This window comes from Neolamprologus brichardi, chromosome 7 (assembly GCF_056152115.1).
Source record: "Neolamprologus brichardi isolate AB-2024 chromosome 7, ASM5615211v1, whole genome shotgun sequence".
Lineage (NCBI taxonomy): Eukaryota > Metazoa > Chordata > Actinopteri > Cichliformes > Cichlidae > Neolamprologus > Neolamprologus brichardi.
Window position 1 is genome coordinate 15091349 of NC_142110.1, and position 21819 is coordinate 15113167.

At 41.4% G+C, this 21819-nt stretch overlaps 3 protein-coding genes across 7 annotated transcripts in view; 2 read left to right on the forward strand and 1 right to left on the reverse strand.

Moving 5' to 3' along the window:
- On the forward strand, positions 1–9231 carry sergef (secretion regulating guanine nucleotide exchange factor). 3 transcript variants are annotated; one of them, XM_006789191.3, is made up of 11 exons: positions 1–80; positions 349–487; positions 817–969; positions 1878–1972; positions 2103–2163; positions 2592–2705; positions 2798–2860; positions 3092–3250; positions 3339–3505; positions 5676–5712; positions 8095–9231. In XM_006789191.3, the coding sequence occupies exons 1-11, from the start codon at positions 39–41 to the stop codon at positions 8280–8282; spliced, it is 1218 nt and encodes a 405-aa protein (XP_006789254.2). In that variant the 5' UTR covers positions 1–38; the 3' UTR covers positions 8283–9231. The 3 variants fall into 3 exon arrangements, with proteins under 3 accessions (XP_006789254.2, XP_035762978.2, XP_035762979.2); XM_035907085.2 differs by lacking the exons at positions 5676–5712; positions 8095–9231 and adding an exon at positions 5011–5668; XM_035907086.2 differs by lacking the exons at positions 1878–1972; positions 2103–2163.
- On the reverse strand, positions 9159–21533 carry kcnc1b (potassium voltage-gated channel, Shaw-related subfamily, member 1b). 3 transcript variants are annotated; one of them, XM_006789192.3, is made up of 5 exons: positions 21095–21533; positions 19687–20997; positions 15595–16510; positions 14774–14950; positions 13104–13658 (listed from the first exon to the last, which is right to left on the reverse strand). In XM_006789192.3, exons 2-5 carry the CDS (start codon positions 20248–20250, stop codon positions 13519–13521), a joined length of 1797 nt encoding a protein of 598 aa, XP_006789255.2. In that variant the 5' UTR covers positions 20251–20997; positions 21095–21533; the 3' UTR covers positions 13104–13518. The 3 variants fall into 3 exon arrangements, with proteins under 3 accessions (XP_006789256.2, XP_006789255.2, XP_087699300.1); XM_006789193.3 differs by lacking the exon at positions 13104–13658 and adding an exon at positions 9159–10868 and having other exon boundaries at positions 19687–21533; XM_087843174.1 differs by having other exon boundaries at positions 19687–21533.
- LOC102800268 (CD81 antigen-like) overlaps positions 20610–21819 on the forward strand; it is a 12515-nt gene continuing 11305 nt past the window's right edge. Inside the window, exon 1 of the mRNA XM_006789195.3 lies at positions 20610–21349. Coding sequence (XP_006789258.1) covers positions 21299–21349 — 51 coding nt within the window. The 5' untranslated portion in view covers positions 20610–21298. The remainder of the gene's footprint in view (positions 21350–21819) is intronic.

Consider the following 21819-nt stretch of genomic DNA (forward strand, 5'->3'; position numbering starts at 1 on the left):
GTCGCAAAGCATACTTGAGTGTTTAGCCCAGATGCTCCATGGAAACACACGCACGGTTGGAGTTTTGTTTACATTCTTGGGTAAGTTTGTTATATTGAACAGTACACTGTAAAATATCTGGTTGTGTAATTCCTTTATTTAAATGCAAGGAACAAAGTGACTCTTCAATTGGAAACGCAGAAGACGTAACACTTTTGCTAACGTTAGCTTAACTAGCGTCCAAACTTACTGTCTTTACAGGTGAGGCGACAAAAAACAGATGTTAACATCTGGTTCACGGTCACCTGAGCACTGGTAGTAGTTTTCGGTCTGTCATATACTTTTATTAAGCTGTGCTGTTGTTGTCAGGGAGCCAACAGTTACGGGCAACTGAGCCAGGGACATGTGGAGGACCAGGCTTCGCCCCGGCTCTCTAACATTGCTGCCCTACAAAACAGGCCAGTCCGGGCTGTCAGTGGCGGTGGGGGACACTCCGTAGTTATTACCGGTACGTAGCCTTTCGTCCTATATTAAACACAAACTTCAGCCCACCAGCGAATGATGTTTGTAGTCTGTTGTGGTATTGTGAGCAAGACCTTCATAGGTCATGTGGCGCCTCCTTCTGGCCAGTGAAATTAATTGTTTGTTTTTATGTTGATGATCTGTTAATGCAAAAATTATGAATGATCTAACAGCAAACGGTTGAAGCAAACTTCCACTCAGTTCAGTCTCGTTTGTTTAAGTAAATGTCTAGAGTGGGTGTACAGGTGTAACTGTCCCAAAAATAACACATCTAAGTAAAATCTTTGATTGTTTACATGTTTCTGTGCTGGACAGAGAGTGGCCAGGTGTTTGTGTGTGGACAGAATAACAGAGGCCAGCTGGGACTTGGCCACAGTGCAGACATCGCAACTCTTCAGCACTGCCCCATCCTGAATCAGAGAGTCACAGACATCGCCTGTGGTTGGGATTTTACTCTTCTTCTCACTGGTGAGCAGTCAGCACCATTTCCTACCAGGAATTTATCCTCATTTCTAGTTGTACTTGGTTTAAGGGTGATATTGCTAGCTAAAACACAGGTGTTTCTTTGGGGCAGGGATAATAGATCTTTTATGGCAATGTTAGTTTTTATTCTAATATAACATTTTATTATATTTGAATAATACAATAGTATGAATTGTATATAAGACAAAATAATATAGCTGTGTTATATTAGAAATTTCATTATATTATATTAGATCTAATTTTCCTGAAAGTGCAGATACAGTGGCTTGCAAAAGTATTTGGCCCCCTTGAACCTTTCCACATTTTGTCACATTGCAGCCAAAAACATGAATCAATTTTATTGGAATTCCACACGAGAGACCAATACAAAGTGGTGTACACTTAAGTAGAGCGAAAATTATACATGATTCCAAACATTTTTTACAAATAAATAACTGAAAAGTGGGATTTGCTTTATTATTCAGCCCCGTTTGGTCTGAGTGCAGTCACTTGCCCATATGAGTGCTAATGACTAAATAGAGTGCACCTGTGTGTAATCTAATGTCAGTACAAATACAGCTGCTCTGTGACACTCATGTGTACACTACTTTGTGTTGGTCTTTCAGGTGGAATTCCAATAAAATTGATTCATGTTTGTGGCTGTAATGTGACAAAATGTGGGAAAGTTCAAGGGGGCCAAATACTTTTGCAAGCCACTGTATATTATCCTTAGAAAAAAGGTGGGAAAAAAACGAACTCACATTTATTGCTATATTGTCAAAAAAAACCTACATATTTAACAGAATGGGAATAATGGAGGACACCTTAACTACCTTCCACTCATCCAAAAGCGTAATTTTTCAGTGTGTCTTAGTTAAAGGCATGTTTCTTTTCTTGTTATGGCACACTCTCAGACGGTGGGCAACTATTAGCATGTGGTTCCAATGCATTTGGGCAACTGGGTGTTGGACAGACTGTTACAAACTCTGCAGATCTACTGGTTGTTGAGGTGAGAACACGATGGGGGTGCAGTTTTTATAAAGTAAAGTTTTTAATTTATTTTTTTTAAATATCCATTCAATACATCTTGAGTGATCTACATTAGTATAAATGATCGTCATTGTGCTGTTTGTTGACAGAATCTGAAGGAGCCAGTAGTTAGTGTAGCAGCAGGACTCCGACACTCACTTGCTGTTACTGGTAAGGTAGCATTGTGAACGGCCCTCGTTTTTTTAACATCTGCCAAAGTGGTTACGTGATTGTTTTTTTGCCTGTCTTTATGTTTCTTAGCTGTATTTATAATATATATATATATATATATATATATATATATATTAGTATGAACTTGCATGGGAATTAGAATGGATTACATTTCTGGACTCAATCCAAATCCCATTTTTCAGGATCCAGATATCTTCCCAAATGCATATCAAATTTAAACTTTGGCTTGATGTTCTCAAGAAAATACCATAAACCAGTCTGCAACCAGATATCTTTCATCTCACAGGACTTAGTGCATGCATGGTGTGAAGGGAATTTTCAGTCTTGGTGGAGGTATGCACTCTGACTGCTCCTGTTTTTCATGTGACAGTGAAGCCATAAATCATGTAATTCTGTTTGACTTTCAGGCTCAGGCTGTGTTTATCAGTGGGGAACTGGTCTTTTCAGTTATGCTAAGAGAGCACTCAGTCCACATGCTGTCCCATCTCACTTTAACTCTAAGGTGCCCTGTCTGGTACCAGGTAACGTAAGCTGCACTGAACATAAATAATTATTAATTTATTCTATTATTGGTGATTTGTAGATGTGACAGATATTTATGATCTTGTTGCAGGTCTGGATCAAAGAATATCACACCGGGTAACTGCAGGGTCAGCACACTGTGTGTGTCTTACAGGTAGGATGGTAGTGAGTTGCTTCAATATGTTCTGCAATAATAAGCTATGTATTTTGCACTGCTCATTCATAGGGACAATTTACACACATAAGCACACTTCTTTATCATGCATCAAGTCTGCCCTCTCTGATGTCCTGTAATTAGTTCACTAGAGCATCTCAATTGCTGTTCTGCTTTTTTGCTGCTGCTTGTGTTGAATGAAGAGTAATGCTGTCACTGTCATGTGTGCAGGAGATGGCGATTTGTTTCTGTGGGGAAGCAACAAGCATGGTCAGCTGACCACCACAGAGCTCTTCCTGTCTTCTCCCACTCTTCTGAAGCGATCTCTGCTGGATGGAGAAAAAGTGATAAATGTGTGGAGCGGCTGGACTCATAATGTTGCTCAGACAGGTACTCGGGTCTGTGATGTTCAGTAGTTTTTACAAGATTTAGAGGACAGTTGCCCAAACTGAAAAAACAATCCCATTATCTGTTTCAGAGAGCGGGAGAGTGTTCACATGGGGAAGGGGAAATTATGGACAGCTGGGCCGTCAAATATCAGCCAGTGAGGACACAGAGCAGCAGCCAGCTGGCCCTGCGGCACAAGGTGGCACCCAGGAGGTTGGACTCCCTGCAGAGGTTGAAAACCTTTGTGGAGCAACACAGGTAGGAGTGTTTAGCACTTCGCCAGATGGCAGAACCTATAGCTGTGCTGCAATCAGTAACAATTAAATGTTTCCTTGACTTGTGTTTGGATTGTTGGTCTTGAGGATAGTGCTGTGTTGAAAATGCCAGTAGACGTCCAGCAGGAGGCAGCAGACAGTTACAGTTAAAGTAGCTGTTGATTGTTTAGTATAAGGCGAAGCATGTTTCCCCTGAACAGAAGGTTCTTAATGATTTGCAGAATTATCTCTTATGTACAAAGCATACTCGCACTGTCATTATAATTCAGCAGGGGGAAAAAAACGACTTGTGTCTATCAGTGAAGGCAGTTTTCTCTACTCCCGTAAGGACAATTACATGTGAATGGGATTGTAGCAGCTAACCTGTAGTCTAAATGGTTACAATATGGTCATTGCCAATGAAGCAAATGTCGGGGACAAACAAGGACAAGCGCTCCTTTCGTCTTTCCGCTGCGCACAGATCATTGCAACAACACATAAGGTGTCAAAGCTTTGTCACCTTGTGTGTTGAGCGTGAAGTAAGATGAATTGGCTGAGTGGGATATGAATCACTCAGGCCACCCTACTTTGTTAAAGCACTGTACATATACACTGACTGGCCACTTTTTAGGTACATCTACCAACAGCCAATCACATGACACCAACTCAGTGCATTTAGGTATGTAGACGTGGTCAGGACGATGTGCTAAGGTTCAAACTGAACATCTGAATGTGAAAGAAAGGTGATGTAAGTGACTTTGAATGTGGCATGGCTGTTAGTGCCAGGAGGGAGCCATGTGAGCATTACTGATGGACAAATTTCAACCCGTCAGTGGTTCATGATCAGTGGGTCAGTTTCTGTTAATCACTTGTTTTCTTTGTCAAATAAAGTGCTACATAAAGTACAGTGCAAAAGTCTATATTTTGCTCCAAAAATGGGAATTCTGTACACTTATTTATTGGTTAAAGTGCAAACATACATGTAAATACAGTGAATAAGGAAAAAACTTCATTTGCACCTTTCTAACGAAGCTTAAAGTTGATATTTGTTATGGGTGCCTTTATTCTTTAACACTGCCTGAACTCTCTTAGGGAAGCTTTGTTGTAATTTCTGCAAGTAGTCTTCAGGAACAGTTCTCCAGGACCTTTGAAGGACCTTCAGACTAACTGTCATTCTGTTCTGTTCCCACACTGCTTCAATAATGTTGAGGTCTGGGCAGAGGGGAGGCCAATCCATGACTGATAGTGTCCCTGTACATGAGCTCAGTTAATCACATGCCCATCTCTTGCATGTTTTTCTATCCATCTATGCTTTTACTGTTTTCAGGATCGTTGTCATTGTGAAAACTAAAGCTGTTGCTAATTAGATGCGTTCCAGATAGTTCTGCATGACAAATCAAAATTTCACAGTACTTCCCATCAATTTTGACAAGAGCCACTGGCTAATGTGCACACCCAAGCCATGACACAACCTCCACTTTTCTTTTCTTTTCTTTTTTTTACTTACAGATGGCTGCAAACACTCACTGTTGTACCTCTATCCTGACCTCCTCCATGCAAATTGACAGTGATTTGAACTTTGAAAGACCTTCAAAAAAAACCTGGAGAACTATTGCTCATGACTGCTGGCTCTTTGGAAACAAAATATAAAGAAATGAGGGGTGGCTCAAGACAGTACTGTAAATGCATTTAACAGCCATGCAGTGGACTGTGTCTCATATCCAGGATTCAATTAGCATTTAAGCATGTCCACTCAATTCCTGTCATACTTGTGAAGGGGGAAGCAGGAGAAAAGGCCATTAAAATCTAAAAGGTTTCGGTCAGCAAAGGGCAAGACTGTATAAGCATCCTCAAATGGCTGCATTAACTCCTCCAGCAGTGGCTTTTAAGAGTTATGAATCAGTTGGGTCTCTGCTATAGTTTCAATTTACATTATGCGCTAAAGGGAATCGTATGCTGGAGTACCAAACGTATGTAAAGATGTGGAAAAAAAATCATTATTAAATTATCAAATTTTAAAATTAAATCTAAGTGGCTTTATCTTGTCATTTTATTTAATTTGTAAGGGAGAATGTGATTAATTCAATTGTCAGTATCATATGTCATTGAATATTAGAGTCTCAAAATTGCACATTTGCTTTTCAACATGTATTTAAAAGTTATTTTCTCCACAGATTTGCTGCGGATCAGAACATAACCTTGCTACTGTAGGTGAGTGTGTTCTCTCAAAAATGTCCTTGCAGTTTCTTCACTTTTTTCCTAACTTATTATTCACATAATGCACAAGTGCACTCAACATTTCCATAGGAAACAAAAGCCTTTTATGAAAAATTAAAAGCAAAGTTTGAACTTACTGGGTTCTTTAAGTTCTCATGGCTGAAATGAGAGACATCCTCAATGGCCTGAGGTGACTCTGGTTGTGTTTGTGTAAAGTAATGTAGAAGACACATCGGTGAGGCTAAACTATTTCTGTCCTCACCCTTACTAAAAATTTAGTAAGGGAGCTGTCTAATGCATTACAGTGTTAACAATTAATCCTTGTAAAGCTGCAGAGCATTTCTGAGGTCAGCTCATTGCTCAGTGGCTATTGCATGAGGATGTAATTACAGTGTGGATAGATGGATATCATTGACAGAAGCAATTACCCGAACAGGCCTGTAAAGGGGATGAATTAACCAGATGCCCATTTACAGGCAAGTTTTTCCAGTCATATGTTTGTAGAACGATCTCCCTTTGTCTGCTTAACCGCTGAACAGACGCCGCACGCTCACATGCATCCCTCAATGAGAACTGAACAAAGATAGACATATCTGACTGCTTGTTTGCGATCGCTCATTAGATTAAATGTGCTTTTATTCTTGCCAGGCCTGCCAAAAGTCTCCTGCTTTTCTATAGTAACCAGCTAGGCATGTAAAAGAGTTTTTGGAAGTAAAATCTATCACATTAATTTTTGAACACTGACCCAGTTTTTTTTTTTTTTACATGAGCACGAATATAAATATCACAGATGATCACTGAAATACAGGCGCATGCTTCCATAAGAGAAGAAACTGTGAACATCGGTGGTGTTTCTGCAAGCATCCATGCCATTCACTGGTGTTAATCTCACTAATTGATAGCGATAATGAATGTGCAATTCTAATTTGAATATGTGGAAATTGTCCATCATCCATAGTTCTCGAGAAGCACTTTCAAAAAGTTGAGTTATGGGCCGTGAAGGCAGAACTAGCAAATAGAGGTCTCATCTGAACCTCCAGCATCTCAATCTTCTGCCACGCTCACCTCTCTTCCTCCTCCTGTCTGACGTGTGGTGGCAGGAGCAATGAAATAGCAAAACAGGATTGGAAGCACAGACCTGAGTGCTGCTATTTCGGGTGCTGAAGTAGGTCAGGTGGAAAGGAACGGAGAGCATTGCTGCTTATGATATCTGTTGCCTGCTCATCCTTTGCTCATTAGAACCTGAGTAAGTTCTCCTGGCGTGTGAAAATCATCAGCGGTGGTCAGAGGTAGGGAGATGGGTCAAAGACTCTGTGGCCACAGCTCATCCAATCTGAGGAAAGATTTTTGGTTCATGTGAACATTTTTCCACTTAATGGGATTGTAGAAGCACGAACACCTTAAATTAGAGCTGTATCTGTAGAATGATGCAAGTCACACTAAAAAAAAAGGCGACCTCCGCAGACTGTGTCACTGTGGCGTTGTTATTTGGGTGTGAAATTTTAAACTGACAAATTTCAAAAACAAATAACAGCATTTGTTTACATGCACAAATGGCCTTTTGGTTTGAGATACCTTTTTTTTTTATTATTATCCTTTTGTCGTGCAGAATATTATGCAGACACTTTGTTGCCATGGAAACACTGATGTGCTATACTCCAGTCAGTGAGCCCATGAATTAAGCACAGCACCAAAATAAAGATTTTTTTCTTGCCAATGAACCAAATGTTTCAACACATTTAGTCCAATAATACTTTCTGAACACTAAATCAAAGAAAAGGTCGTAAATACATGCACTGTCTTTAAGACAGGGACTACGTGCATGTTTGTAACGCATAAGCGGTTTCTGGCAAACTGTCACATTGGCATGAGCTGCTTGGCATGGCATCGAGGTCTGTGAACTGGTGAAAACATATGCGTCTTTCTGGCAAGCGCTGCGACTTTTCGGGGACAAGCTGAAAACGCAGACAAAGACAAAGACAACCTCGCGATGAAACAAATGAAAAGATGACACGAAAGGCACACGACTGCAGTACGGGGAGAGCTTGAAGATGTGTTACCCTTGAGAAAGCAAGCTCGCTTCTGTTGTCATGGCAATGGAGCCTGTTAGGTAACTGTGTTGCCATGGCACGTGTCTCCTCGGTGATGCAGACCTGACCACACCCACCGACAGGCTCTCCAGCTGTGAAGAGCAGTGAGGCTTTGTTATTGACCAAGTGTCAGGGTGGGGAACAGGAGCTCTGTGTGTTTTCTTTTGCACCCTGTTTTTTTGTAATCCAGGATGCTGATTTTAGCCTACATTGTACACACTGTACTACAGCCCCCTCATTCTCTCTCCTGTCAGTTACACTGACCCATGATCCTTCTCCCTTTCAGGGGGAAGTCTCTTCTCGTGGGGCTGGAATGAACATGGAATGTGCGGAGATGGCTCGCAGGCCGACGTCTTTCATCCACAGCTCGTTCCTGGACTAAGACCTGTTCTCATTGGCTGCGGAGCCGGACACTCCATGGCAGTTTGTGCTGCAACGACCGGCACAGAAAAAAATTCTGCACCACTCGAGTAACGCTGGAGCAGGGACATTTATTCTGCATGACAATCAGAGGCTATAAAAAGCGAATGCTTTGGGGAGTTAACACATTTATGTTTTAGTGGTTTATCGGTGCCCTGTGAAACCCACGTGCGATTATTTTAAGTGCCCTTGACTCAACACTAACTTTCACATGTTAAAAGGCTACCTGAGCTACTTGAAAGGGTCACACTTTAATCTGCAGTTGTCATAAATACCCTTGTATGGTTCTTTGATTTATGTTTCATGTGGCCATAATTTGTCTATGATGGACACGATGGGGTCAGTGGCTTTGCAGGGTATGGCCACACCTGTAGCTGTAACTCCACCTGACGTGTTTGCCTTCCTCAATGAAGCTGTTACAGATCATATGAGGGATGGGCTAGACTAGTGTTACAGCTCCATCTTCTCATGTCAGGGGTTTTATTGCTGTGATCTTGAATGTCAGGAGGCAGTCAATCTCAGCAATCCATGGTGAAAATTTCTCTGTCATCTTGTGATGTACCACTCGCACATACACACAACAGCATTTTATTTCCCATTTTTCTACTGGTCTATCAATTATTTATGCCTTTGCCCATCTGTGTCATATTCTTTGATTTTCTGTTTGTCTGATTTGCACCACTTTCATACTTCATTAATCTTGGAAGAAACTCATCCACTGGACATGACCCAACCTACATATTTATAAGGAGCAGACCTCCGCAGTGCAGCACCTGGATAACAACTGCAGTTGTTAAGGCAGTGCCTTTGAGAAAGGCAGTGAAGGTATTCAGAAAAGCTGATGCCTACTTTTCTGTGACTTTCTTTTATATGAAAATTTTTACTTTAAATGTTCATATAAGTTAAATGTGGAAACATTAAAATATGTTAAAGTGCTTTTACCAGGATTATGTTCGGGACGGGAAAATAAATGGACACTCACTGAAAAGTGATCATTTCTGTGGTTCTTTTTTATTTATCACTATTGTACAAGTCTGAACTGTATTGGTCAAAAAAGACACAAAAATCCCTAAACAACAAACCAATCAGAACGACCACTGAACACCTTATTGAGATAACTAACCACAAAATGCACGGTGTTCAAAACACGCACTCTGAAATCGCACCAAATGCCACAAATTAGTTGCCTCTAAGTTGTGTAATTGATTCAGTTTCATGATAATAGCTTTCTTTCTTGCTTTCTGTCTTACATATATGTATTATACCTTGACCAGCACACAGTCTCCCAGCTCTATTGACATATTCAGATCTGCTGTACCAGACTGCACTCAGATCTCAGCAAGTGGTTGGCAGTGTGTTTGCAGTTGTTTGGTAAAAAGTTGGTCCCTTCTCACTAACTTTGTCCACACAAACAGTGGATCAGGACTCTGCATCTTTAATTAGGTTATGCTCGTTGCTTGCCTTTAGAAGCTGATCAGCACTGGGCTGCGTACACGTGCTTTCAAGTACTGAGCTGATGCTTGTTTTCAATGTGCTGGTGACTGATGGTTAATTTAAAAGAAAATGCATATTATTTCATCGTCATGTTGGTTAAGCTGTAATCCTGAATGGTAAGAAGAATTTACATAACAGAGGCACTTGTCCAGTATGATGAGGATAATGGTTTGGTTAGTATTACATACCAATGTAGCAATTTGGATGTGTCCAAAAAAATGACAAAGAGGTATAATCCAATTATACATGATTGTCAATTAAACAATTATTTAAATGCCTGTGCTTTGATATGAGAATGCATGTTATATAGGAGCTGTCTTTGATAATCAAAGTACAACTGCATACCATCATTCAGTAAATAAAAATCTGTCATTTCGTTCCTACCCTGCAAAAACAAGATTTGCATCACAAACTATTATTATTGTAACAGCACAACTTGCCATTTTAATGCCTCTTTAATACAAGGTAAGAGTGGTGTGTTTTTTAGTTTTTTTTAAGTTTTCTTTTTTTTTAAAGCACGACATTATTATTACTATATTTTTTGTGGACATTATCTTTGATGCATGAAAACATATCAAAGGAATGTTAAAGGTTCACTGGTGCAAAACAGTGCAAAAGTCTACAAAGGTGTGACGATGACAGTGCAAAGTTAATGACTTGTTTTCAACGGTTTAGTCTGGCTGACGTGACGCGTGACAGGTTTTTGCTGAAGGGGGTTTGCGGTTTAAAATCGGAGCAACATTTCTTTTCTTTTTGTTCACTTTTGGACAGAAGAAGCACACAAATATTTGATGATCACTCAAAAAACATTGGTACACACAACTTCAGCACACAAAAAGCATATTTACAGCACTGGCACACACCAAAAATAGGCACACAAATTACAGCACATTAACCAGTCACAGATACTGAGCTACATAAGGCTTGACAACAAAACGTCCTCTGTGCTACATCTATGCTGAGTTTTGTGATGTACAGGTTGTCACTGTCACACCCATTTAAAAATACTAATACACACAACAATGCTACAGCACTATCAGGTGGGTGATGGGCCGTTATGGGTCATACACATAGTGGTTGGTACACCATGGTTCATAACACAAACTGACTCTGTTGGTTGTCTGCTCCGGTGCTGTCGTTGGGTTTCTATAAACATATAAAAAAACAACAATAACAAAAATAAATTATTACACAAATTATGTATAATGGTGGAAATGATGGCGATGATGGCTACCTCTGCAGGTGCAGGGAGAGGTGAAATGACACTGGCTTGGAGAGTAAAGAAAATGTGCTCCGTTAGTTCTTCATGGTAAACATGGGTTTACCATGTTTTGGGTTTTTGTTCCCCATGCTTTGCGGAAGGCGTCAGACACCAATGTACTGTCTGTGTGCAGAGGTTAGACTCTGAGTCGGTTAATAAACATGCCCAATCATGCTGAGTTTGACAGGTTTATGTACAGTAGTTCAGTCATTGTCATGCGTTTTTTTATACTTTGCATCATGCTCTCACAGTCACCTCTTTTTTTTTCTCTTCTTTTTTTTTTTAAAGCTCTCTTTGACCTGGACAGGGTCAAACAGCAGTTGGTAACACTAGCCAGACGCTAGTAGGAAAGGAAAGATGTATGTAGATGCATGTGCTGTTGAATAAAAACGGAGTCTAAACGCTCATTGTGTATAAAATTTATTTCATGCAAGGACTTATATTTACATATTTTTATTTGAATACTTTTCTTTTGCATAAATGTAAAATACATGCATTTACCTTTCCCCAAGTAAACCCACAGCCCATGCTATGTCTCACTGTACTTTTTTTTTTTCCTTCCCACCCCTCCACTTGAATTGCATGAGCATATAATTCACCTGCATCTCTTCACATCAAATCTTAACAAGTTGTTGTTGTTGTTTTTTTGTTTTTTTAAATATATAACATCACTTAAATACCACAAGAGACATGACTCAAAAAATGTAAAACTCTGCTCATTCAGAATAAAAACAAAAACTAGTTGCTATAATTTGCCTATCTTCTTCTAGAAATGAACATTTCTGATTGGTCAACAAAACAAAAAAAAAGAGGAAAAAAAAAAGAAGAAGAAATTTGTTAAAGTGCCCTGAAAAAATTGTGCATAATTATTGGGACAGTATCAATACATGTAACCGTAACAGTATTGATGTTTTAAATCAATAGACATACATACTGCACGAGTCATCGGGACATCTCCCACTGATCCTAACTCAATATATTTTTGCTCTGTGGAGTTGCCTGGTCCCCTTTACTTATATTTTGTGCTTTATTATACAAAAGACGTGGGGACTAATAAGTGATTTTTTAAGGTTTTCTTTTTTTAAGTGCTTCTTTTTTTCCCTTTTTTTTTTGCTTGGTGCTATGTATCCCTACTAAAGGTTCAGTCCTAGTATGTGTTCAGTGGTGTAACAACAATAACCAAGAGGGCTATTTTTTTTAAAACTGTGATTAAGGGAACGAGGGTGGTGCAAAAGGTACAAGGTTCACTTTATAAATAAAGCTTTTGTTACACTGTTATGAGCATGGAATAAAGTGTAATGATGCTACACTGGGAGCACTTATGTTAATATCATGTCAATTTATTACTCGCTTTTACTTTGCCTCTCCAAGTATGAAGGCACCGTTGTTGTAATTCATGAGTCCTGCCTTAATTTAGCAGCACAGCGGTATAGACGTGGTGGCAGTCTACTGATACCCTTTAAAAACTCGTAACTACCAGTAAATATATTTGTATAAAAACTATTTATGCTCATAACAGCATTAGTTGGCTTTATGACAGATTGTTCAAGTTAAATCACGCTATTTTTTTTCTGTTGGAGGCCCCAGTCAAATAAATACAAGAAAATAAATATATGAATTTGGGGAAAGGCAAAGAATGGTGGCTACATAAAAACCTCTGCTATGACTGAGTCTCTTGTAAAGCTGTTTCAAAATGCATAAAAATGACAAAGCTTATGAAGCTTTTGAAAGAAAAACTTGTTTTTTCTCCTTACAGGTAATTGCGATACAGTTAGCTTCTTGTTGAACATAATTTCTCATGCAGTTCATGCAAATGAACAGTTTTAGTTCTGTTGACATTAGATGTATTCATCACTGGCATCATAGGAATTGTCATCATCCCCATATTGCATCGGACATCATGAACACTATGTTCATTTTTATTTTTTTTTCTAATGGCCACTTGGGTAACATTATCTGGACTGCACTTTCAGAATGACGTCTCTACTTTGCAACGTACAAAGCACTTAAGATAAGTTCCCTTAACAGCTTTTGGATATGTTTTAAAAGCCTTGTATAATTAATGTCCAGCATATTATTGGCAGGGGTTACATCTTATGAAAATTTATTTCACAAAAAAAGTGAAACCAAAACCAAAAAAGCAAATGAGATAAGTTATTGGCAGAAGAGAATGAGAGATCAAAAGCAACAGAGCAACAGGCAATGATGTAAACACAAGGAAAAGAGTGTGGTTAGCCTGTGGTAAGAAGTAGAACGGTGCTTTGTCTGCAACTGAGGTGACCCATGCAGAGTGGCATGTGCCAATGTTTTCTAGTCTATGATATGATGACACACCCAAGGAGAACACTTGGGAAGCTTGAGTATAAGCACAGTTAAGATACAATTTTCCAGAAAAATAAACATAAAATAATAATAATTTTAAAAGAAAAAGAAACAAAAGCAGGTGTGAAGGCAAGTGTGAAAGCAAAATCTGACAGGAAATATAAGAAGTGTGGACTGGCCTTCCAATGGCATTGTATCTGCTACTCAACCATGCTACATAATGGATGGGATGGGAGAATGTGAGTGCTGCATTAGACAGGGTGGGCTGCAGGGCAGGGCGGACACTGAGGACACTCCAGAGGCATCCCCGCTCATGCCAGACATGCTGTTAAGGCTCCAAGGCTTTTCATAACCTTCAGTTGAAAAACAGAGAACGTTCTGAGTACACTGCAGCACTGAATCCACGACAAAGTGTTTTGGTGTTCCTCACTGGTTATACTACACCTGTTGCTTTCTTGTTTTTGACTCCAAAGAAACAGGTCAACACAGACGTGAGACACATTATTATTCTCCATGCATTGAGTGCATTAGGAGTACAACAGCATGCACCGGGTGGTACTGGAATGGTTTGGAGTATAACACTTAAAAAGTCAAGAAAGGTAGGCACCTCAGGCAGGGAATGTTTTGTCAGCTACAGGTAGAATATCACACTGTATGCCGTTTTCTGCACACAACTGGAGACTTACAGGACGTTCTTAGAGGAATGTTTTGATTTATCATTAATATAAAATTTAAAAGCAAAACAAAAACGAAGGGGCGATCCCCGTTATTAAAGTATAGAAATCTGTAAATTTCAATTTTGTCTTGTCTTCTTAATAATTACTTCTGATATTAGCTGTCATCCATCTGTGTTGTGCTCCTTCACCATACTGATAGCACCCATCAGCAAGACACTTCATGCACCGTTATGATCAAGAGCAATGTTCTCAAAAGTCAGGATTCCGCATGGTATTTATCATTAAAACACATATACATACATGGTACACGCGTAACACGTAAATACTTTCTTAGGCAGATAAGACAACACATTCTAGATCATATAAATCTCGAAAATAGTTTTCTTACTTGTAAATAAATAGGGGTATTACATTATGCACGTATCAAAAAATATAGTATGTAAATGTGGACAATTACTCTGGACATTTGTGGTGATTGTGCTTGATCTTAACATGTTTTAGTGAATCGGAATATATACAAATCCCAGCAGGATGACTGAGGAGAAGCAGCTGCTGTGAACGTGTATGATAGCTGTAATAAAGAGGTTTGTTGTTGTGTGCATGTGTGTGCGTGACTGTGCCTGTGTCTCTGTGAGTGTGTGTGTATGTGTGTGTGTGAGAGAGAGAGCCTGTGTAAAAACTGAGGTGTAACTCTCAGCAAAGAGGCAAAAAAAGGGGGCTTGTCCTGCCTATATGGTCTACAGGGTGTCAGTGTCTCAGGGGGGCCTGTGATTGGCTGTTACTGTACGTACCCCTCCTCACTCTGCCCCCTGTGTGGTTGGGGCGTTCAGTAGTAGTGGTGACCAGGAAGCAGGGTCGCTCTCTCTCGCTGGGGCTGAAGATTTCCTCCGGAGATATGGCCTGGTCTATATGAGGGCAATCTTCATTGGCCAGAGCTGCGTTAGCTGCCTCACCGTTCAGTTTAGAATCTTAAAAGAAACCAAAAATTAAAACAAACAAACAAACAATCAGATTTTTCTGTACAGGCTGTTTATTTAATTCAAGCACTACATATTTGAATATGTAGTTGTGTTTTGATGTTCTGCTACCTTAATTCGCACTGGGATAAACTCGTTCAATAATGCTGTCTGCATTACTGCTGTTTACCTTCCGCTCCTTTGCGGAAGCTCTGTTTGAAGCTTTGTTATTGAAGCTTGGAGATTTATGAGCGCAAACTGAATCAAAGGTCAACATATCTTTGCTGTAACGACACCAAGGGTGGGGTGGGGGACATCAAACTACTTACACTTTTCTTAATGTTACAAATACATGCATCCGGTTAGTTTTAAGAGAGAGGAGGAGTGAATCACTGCATTAAGGAGTGCAAAATCAATAACAAGATTACTCACAGTCTGCTGAATCTCTCTATTCGCCTATCCAGTCAAATATGCTTTTCATTACATATTTTATTGATTTGTTATAAGCGGAGAACTCGTTTTGTTTAATCTCGTGCCTGAATCATAAGCTGATTGAAGTGTGGGAACAGACGAACAGTGAAACAGCACAATAGAAATAGGATGAATAGAAACGAGACAACTCATTTATCAGAAAGTATGTCACGCTCGTTTCTTACCTTGAAACTTTATCTCGAAAACATCGTCATTGGCAATGGGGCTCTGATGCTGGGAGCTGATGCTTGTTTTGCAGAAGTTAGGAGAGCCTGGTTGGGGTGCCCGAGGGATATGCCTGGTTTTTTTCTTTGGTAGTTTCTGTTTTGCCATCGCCAGCGAGTAATACATTCCAAAGTTGTTGACAATCACGGGGACGGGCATGGCGATGGTCAGCACACCTGCCAAGGCGCACAGAGCTCCAACCAGCATACCGGAGGTCGTCTGAGGGTACATGTCTCCATAGCCGAGGGTCGTCATGGTCACTACAGCCCACCAGAATCCAATCGGGATGTTCTTGAAGTGCGTGTGCTCGCTGGCTCTTGGGTCGTTGGGATTAGCTCCAATCCGTTCAGCGTAGTAGATCATAGTGGCGAAGATGAGGACACCGAGAGCAAGGAAGATGATGAGGAGCAGGAACTCATTGGTGCTGGCTCTCAGCGTGTGGCCCAGCACCCTCAGCCCAACAAAGTGACGGGTCAGCTTGAAGATACGCAGGATCCGCACAAAGCGGACCACTCTCAGGAAACCCAGCACATCCTTAGCTGCTTTGGAGGAGAGGCCGCTTAGGCCCACCTCCAGGTAGAAGGGAAGGATGGCCACAAAGTCGATGATGTTCAGCGCATTTCGAATGAAGTCAAATTTGTTTGGGCAGAAAGTTATTCGCATTAGAAATTCAAACGTGAACCACACCACACAGACACCTTCGATGTAGGTGAGATAGATGGCGGTCTCAGTCTCCTGGTAGGTGTTCATCACTGTCTCATTGTCCACCACGTCCCATTCCGTGCGGTTGATGATGGGATTGAAGGCTTCGTGGGTCTCCAAACAGAAGGTGGTGATGGACACCAGAATAAAGAACAGCGAAGCCAGAGCTACCCACTGAGCAGGAAATATTTAGGGGGCAGAAAAAGAAAGGAAAGAAGGAAGAGGAGAAGGACAGAAAGGAGAATGAGCACACTAATACATGCAGTGTAATCAAGCTTGACGGCCTAGCAGCCATTCTTAGTAAGACACAATGCAATTTAATCTTCTATCTCAGACAGTGGCATCTAGTTTGACAGTGGCAATGACACCCCAGCTGCACTCCTCTCTGATGTGTGTCTTGAATCTGAAGCACTGCTGCAACAGGGACAATTAATGCAAGCTTGCTGTTCTTCCTTCTCATCCATCTGCTGTATATCAAGGTCGTGGCATTTTCAAGGGTATGCTACATATATAATTATTAAGCGCCTGTAGCAGCAGTAGCAGCAGACAGGACACTAGTGTCACAACCCCCTGGACTAAATTTAGCTGGGGCTCTTCCCTTCAGCTCCATCACCACAGCAGGTCTTCCCTTACACAAGGTCATACTGTCCACATCATCAAGCTCTTGGGAATGACGGTGAGCTGAGAGGCTCACTGAGCTGAGGACAGACTTTTATGTGAAGCCATAATTTCCCTTAATGGGGAAAAAAAGGACTTCACCCTCTAGTATTGATTAGCTGATCAAATTTCTTCACATTTAGGTTCTGTTATTCTTCCATACTACATGGGTGTAACAGATACAGTGCTGTCCCCTGGGTATCAATCCCAGCCCTGTCCTCATGCACTACTGGTTTACAGCATGTGTTATTGTTCATGCTCTTTACTGTAGGGGGGAAAAAAACAACAACAGTAAACAGTAATCTAAGTTCAATCAGAGGAAAAAAGATGGACAGAGAAGTGCACAGGAAGAGCAAATATCTGCTTAATGATCCTATGAATTGCAAATGTTGGATCAATAGCAATCGACTCATGCATAAAACCTTCCTTAAATGAGGCCCTGCTGTATCTTTGAAACTAATGCACAGTTTTGTTAAGTAGCAGGGAGGAATAATGAATGACTAAGTTGGAAAAGGGCAGGTCTGGGCATGAAGTCCTCTGAGAGAGGGGAATGATCTGTACTTGTCAGTCGGTCTCATTCAAAGTGGGCCACTAAGACAGGCGATGCAGCACAATATAATAATAATAAGAAGATGGAAAACAGGCCTTCATCATCATGTCTCATCAGTGGCAATTCATTGCCCCGTGCTGAGGAAATCACTGCTCCTTATGAATGCCTGCCTTCCTTCCATCTTAGCATGATGGTCCAGAGGGAAGCTGTGTTGACTGCAGAAGCACCAACTCCTGTCAGCAGAGCTGTCCTCTTTGTTCAGAGAGACAACATCCCAGTTCACAATGTGGATCTACACGCTGTTATGTAACACAAATTTGGCGTAAAATGTTTAGCATTTACGCATTCAAAAGGAACGTGGAGCACTTAGCGTTCGCAGGCAATCGAATAGTGAGGCGACTTTAATAAACACGCAGTGGTCGAGATAATAACGTTCAGCTTTTGCAGATATGATGTAAGAGGAGTTTTTTGCCAAGTTTCAAGGCGTTAATAAGTGGTGGTGTTTTTATCAAATTGCATAATGTTGTTGTTTTTGTCCACCCCCTCTCCACTATGTGCCGCACGAAAAAAGAAACAAGTACTCCTTAGACAGTAATAGAGCACAGAACCACCACGCTGCAAAACAATGACTTCAACCAACTGCACACGTTGGAGTCATAATCGACACCTGCTGGCTTGCTGTGTTTTAGGCGACTGTAATCTAAATCTCATTGTGATTTGAATTTTTGGGAGTTGCACTAACCATATTTTTTTTCTCTACTTTGACACAGAAAATTAAAAACAATTATGAAAACAATCCTTATTTGAGGCAAGTCACCACTGCTGCCACTACCATACAAACTCCAGTGCGCTAAAGCCTCATAATTTGAGCTGCTTTGCCCCTGATGCCTCCTAACAAGCAGGCTCGCTCAGCCCTCTGAACATCCCACCCTTCGAACTGTTAAACAAACGCTGTGTCTCATCAGACCGCCTCCTAAATTATGTGTCTGTGTGACAGTTAGGAACAGTGTGGCCTGGAGGAAGGGCAACAAGTGATGATTGTTTGCTCCTTATTGGCTAATTCTCACTGTCGCCAGAAAACCATGGGTCGACTGTGCTGTGCAGTGGCAAGGGTTTTTCCACTGATGTATCTACTGTGAATAGAGTCAGTAATTAACTCTGAGGCTCACTTCTAATTAATCTTTCTGCCTGTCTTTGTGGAGTCAATCCCTGCTCTGCTTTTGTCATGCTTGTTGTTAAATGTAGGACACAGCTGAGCTTCTGCTGGGGGAATCTTTCCTGCGTGAAGAAAATTAAATTTGGAAGTGTGTATGTGACGGGTGGGGGGGTGGCACTGATTCCATAATGCTTTCTGGAAGAGTGAGAACAAGTCAATGCAGTTTACTCTGTCTGGATTGGTGCCTGATAACTAATTACTACAGCTACAACAGCAGCTGTTAAAGCAGCGTGCAGCACAGCAGTCGTTTTAGGGGCTCATGGTCCAAAAAAAATTACAAATATATTAAAAAAAAAAGTGTAAAGTTGTCCTTGTCACCAATTCCAAGTATTACACCCTGATGGAAAAGTGCCCATGACAAAGACTAAAAATGTCACCCCTAACAGCAACCTAATTTTGTCTGGAGGTCTGCCACAGAAAAATGTGGTGATGCCAAAGATCTGGTTTCCTAATGTGCAGCTGACCTATTTAACCAAAAAAGCCAGCCTGCCCTGGGATCCCCGTGTTGTGGAAATATCTATCTAAAGACCTGTGAGATTCAAAATGAGTTTCTTCATCTTCTCCAGCAAGATAAGAGGAGGACAGAAGTGATGATTTTCATGCAAATGGTTCTTCTACATGAAGTTGGTTCATTTCCCCTCTCTCCTCCTCTTTCTCCCTCGTGCACTCTCATCGACCTGCTGTGGGGACCCTCAGAAGAGCAATTTCAAGGTCATCAAAAGCCCTTTCTACAAAAGCCCACCACCAAACGCCTTTGTTTCACCATCAAGGAGCAGAAGAGGACCAATTAACAAGTGTATTACTTTTAATGCATCATGACAACAACACCAGAACATTTTTTAGCATTTTTGCATAACATACATAATATATACTTTAATTTAATTTAAGAAAAACAATGACACAAGGACATTTTTAAAAGTGACTCACCCTTGCATATTTAGAGGAGTAAGGGTCCTCAAACAGAGCCCAAACCCGTTTCTGCCACCGACTCCACAGGCTTCCATTCCTGGTATCAGGAGTGTCTCCCTGAGCCAGCCTTCTAGTCATTTCATCCACATCATCCTCAGCATGCTCCTGGTCTGGCTCCTGATCATCATTCCCCAGGTCTAACAGGCCCCCCCCGCTGAAACTATCAAGGGCCTCTTCTGCCTCCCGGTGCTGGCGATAGGTCATCCAGCAGCATGGCTCCACGTCTGTTTCATCAATCCCCCAGAAGGCCAGTTCCTCCTCATAGAGCGGCCCGCAGACATCGGCCGGGCAGTGCAGTTTACCTGTCCTGTAGTAATTAAGGATATGTGCAAAAACGCCAGGGTGGCGGTCGAAGAAAAATTCCTCGATCTTGGCATCATAGTCAAAGTGGTTGGGCGCATCAGGCTCGGCCAGCCAGGACAAGCGAGTGCCAGGTAGAGTGCGCAGGGTGCTGCGGTATGTCTGATGTCTGATCCCTCCCACGTTTATCACAATGCGATCCTTGTCGTCGCTCAGGCCCATCGCGTCCCTTAGGCATTTCTCCAATAAGTTCCCTTCATCGCAAAGGTAAGTCTAGGCGCACAGTGCAGACCATGCACAGGAGTGATCAGAGTGACGGAAACAATTACATAAGGAAAGCAGCTCACAAAGCAACCAGTCCTTTTCTTAGCAGCTGTGAAAGAAATCGGGGCAGTCTGACACGCATCCCCCTCTAAACTCTGAATTTTCTGCACGCATCCATTCATTCATTCATTCAGCTGGAGGATCAGAAACGCTCAGGGCTGCCAAGCTCGCTGGAAGGTAGAGAAACCGAATCCAAAACCCAATGTAGCCAATGGCATCACATTAAGAATGGACGTCACATCATCGATAAATCCAAGATGTCGAGAGAGATATATAAAGAGAGGGAAAACGCCGACAGAATAAATCCAGCTCTTTAAACTCACTAGGATGCGACAGTTGATGAGATCAGCCCTGAGGAAGGTTTATGACTTTCACAGCAAGGTGACTGCGGTGATGATGATGGTAGTGGTGCTGGGTGGAAAGCTCCTGATGGAGCTGCTCAGTCCTTCTGTTGCTGCCTACAGACTCACCTCCTTCACACGCCCGCTCCCTTCCTGAATTTAACGACACGCCGCCACTAAGCAGCAGGTCTTTGTCTCAGCGCTGAGATGCTTCCTCGCTCACAGACTTCACTGCCGTTCATGCATCGCTGAGAAGAACACATCCCTCGCTCTTTTTGATGGGAGGACCACCCCGTTCCCTGCACTGCTGATAAAGAAAATCAAAGATGAGAGGGCGACAAACCTCCCCCAAGAAGAAGAAAAAAGAAGAAAAAAACGCCCAAACTGCCAGTTATTCTCACCGAGCACAGCTCTTCTCTCAGCACAGATGGAGCATGCCCAGTGGAAAGCCCTGCGTTTATTAAAAACACGCTGTCAAATCCCCCAATTACTGTAAGGATGCTCAAATAATCATCGTTGCTCAGTTTTACTTGTCCTCCTCCTCCTGCTCGCTGAACGTCGTCGCCCGGAGGGTAAATGCTGGGTTAGCGCCTCTAACAGTCCGGATGCTGCCAGGGAAGGTCTTCCTCATCTTCACGCACAGCTGGCTGGAGAAGGTGTGACCCTGAAGCCATGAAAGCGCACATCTGCTCGTAGCATGAAAACACTATTAGAAGACGGTAAAGCTTCGTGGTTTGCAGACAAGTTCAGACAAGAGCTGAGAGCTCAGATATGAACACAAAGAGCGGAGAAGATTCAAGATTTGCGCAAGTCTGCGTGCTGCACAGCGCGCCTAAATGGTTAGTCGATGAGGATCGTGTTTAATTCGCCAGCAGAGGGCGCGACTGCTCAAAGCAAGGACATTTTATGGTCCGAATCATTTCAAACATTAAAAAACATAATAATTAAAGTTGGCAGAATTGCTCCATAATCTAACTTAAAAAGTAAGAAACAAAACAAACTGAGATATTTCTAAAAATGCCAATTTTATAGCTTTATAGTGTTTTTTAAAGCTGTTTTGAATATGTGATTTAAGATGTGCGAATTTTAAAAATGTAAAGATGCTTTGAAAACTGTTCTTTCTTTC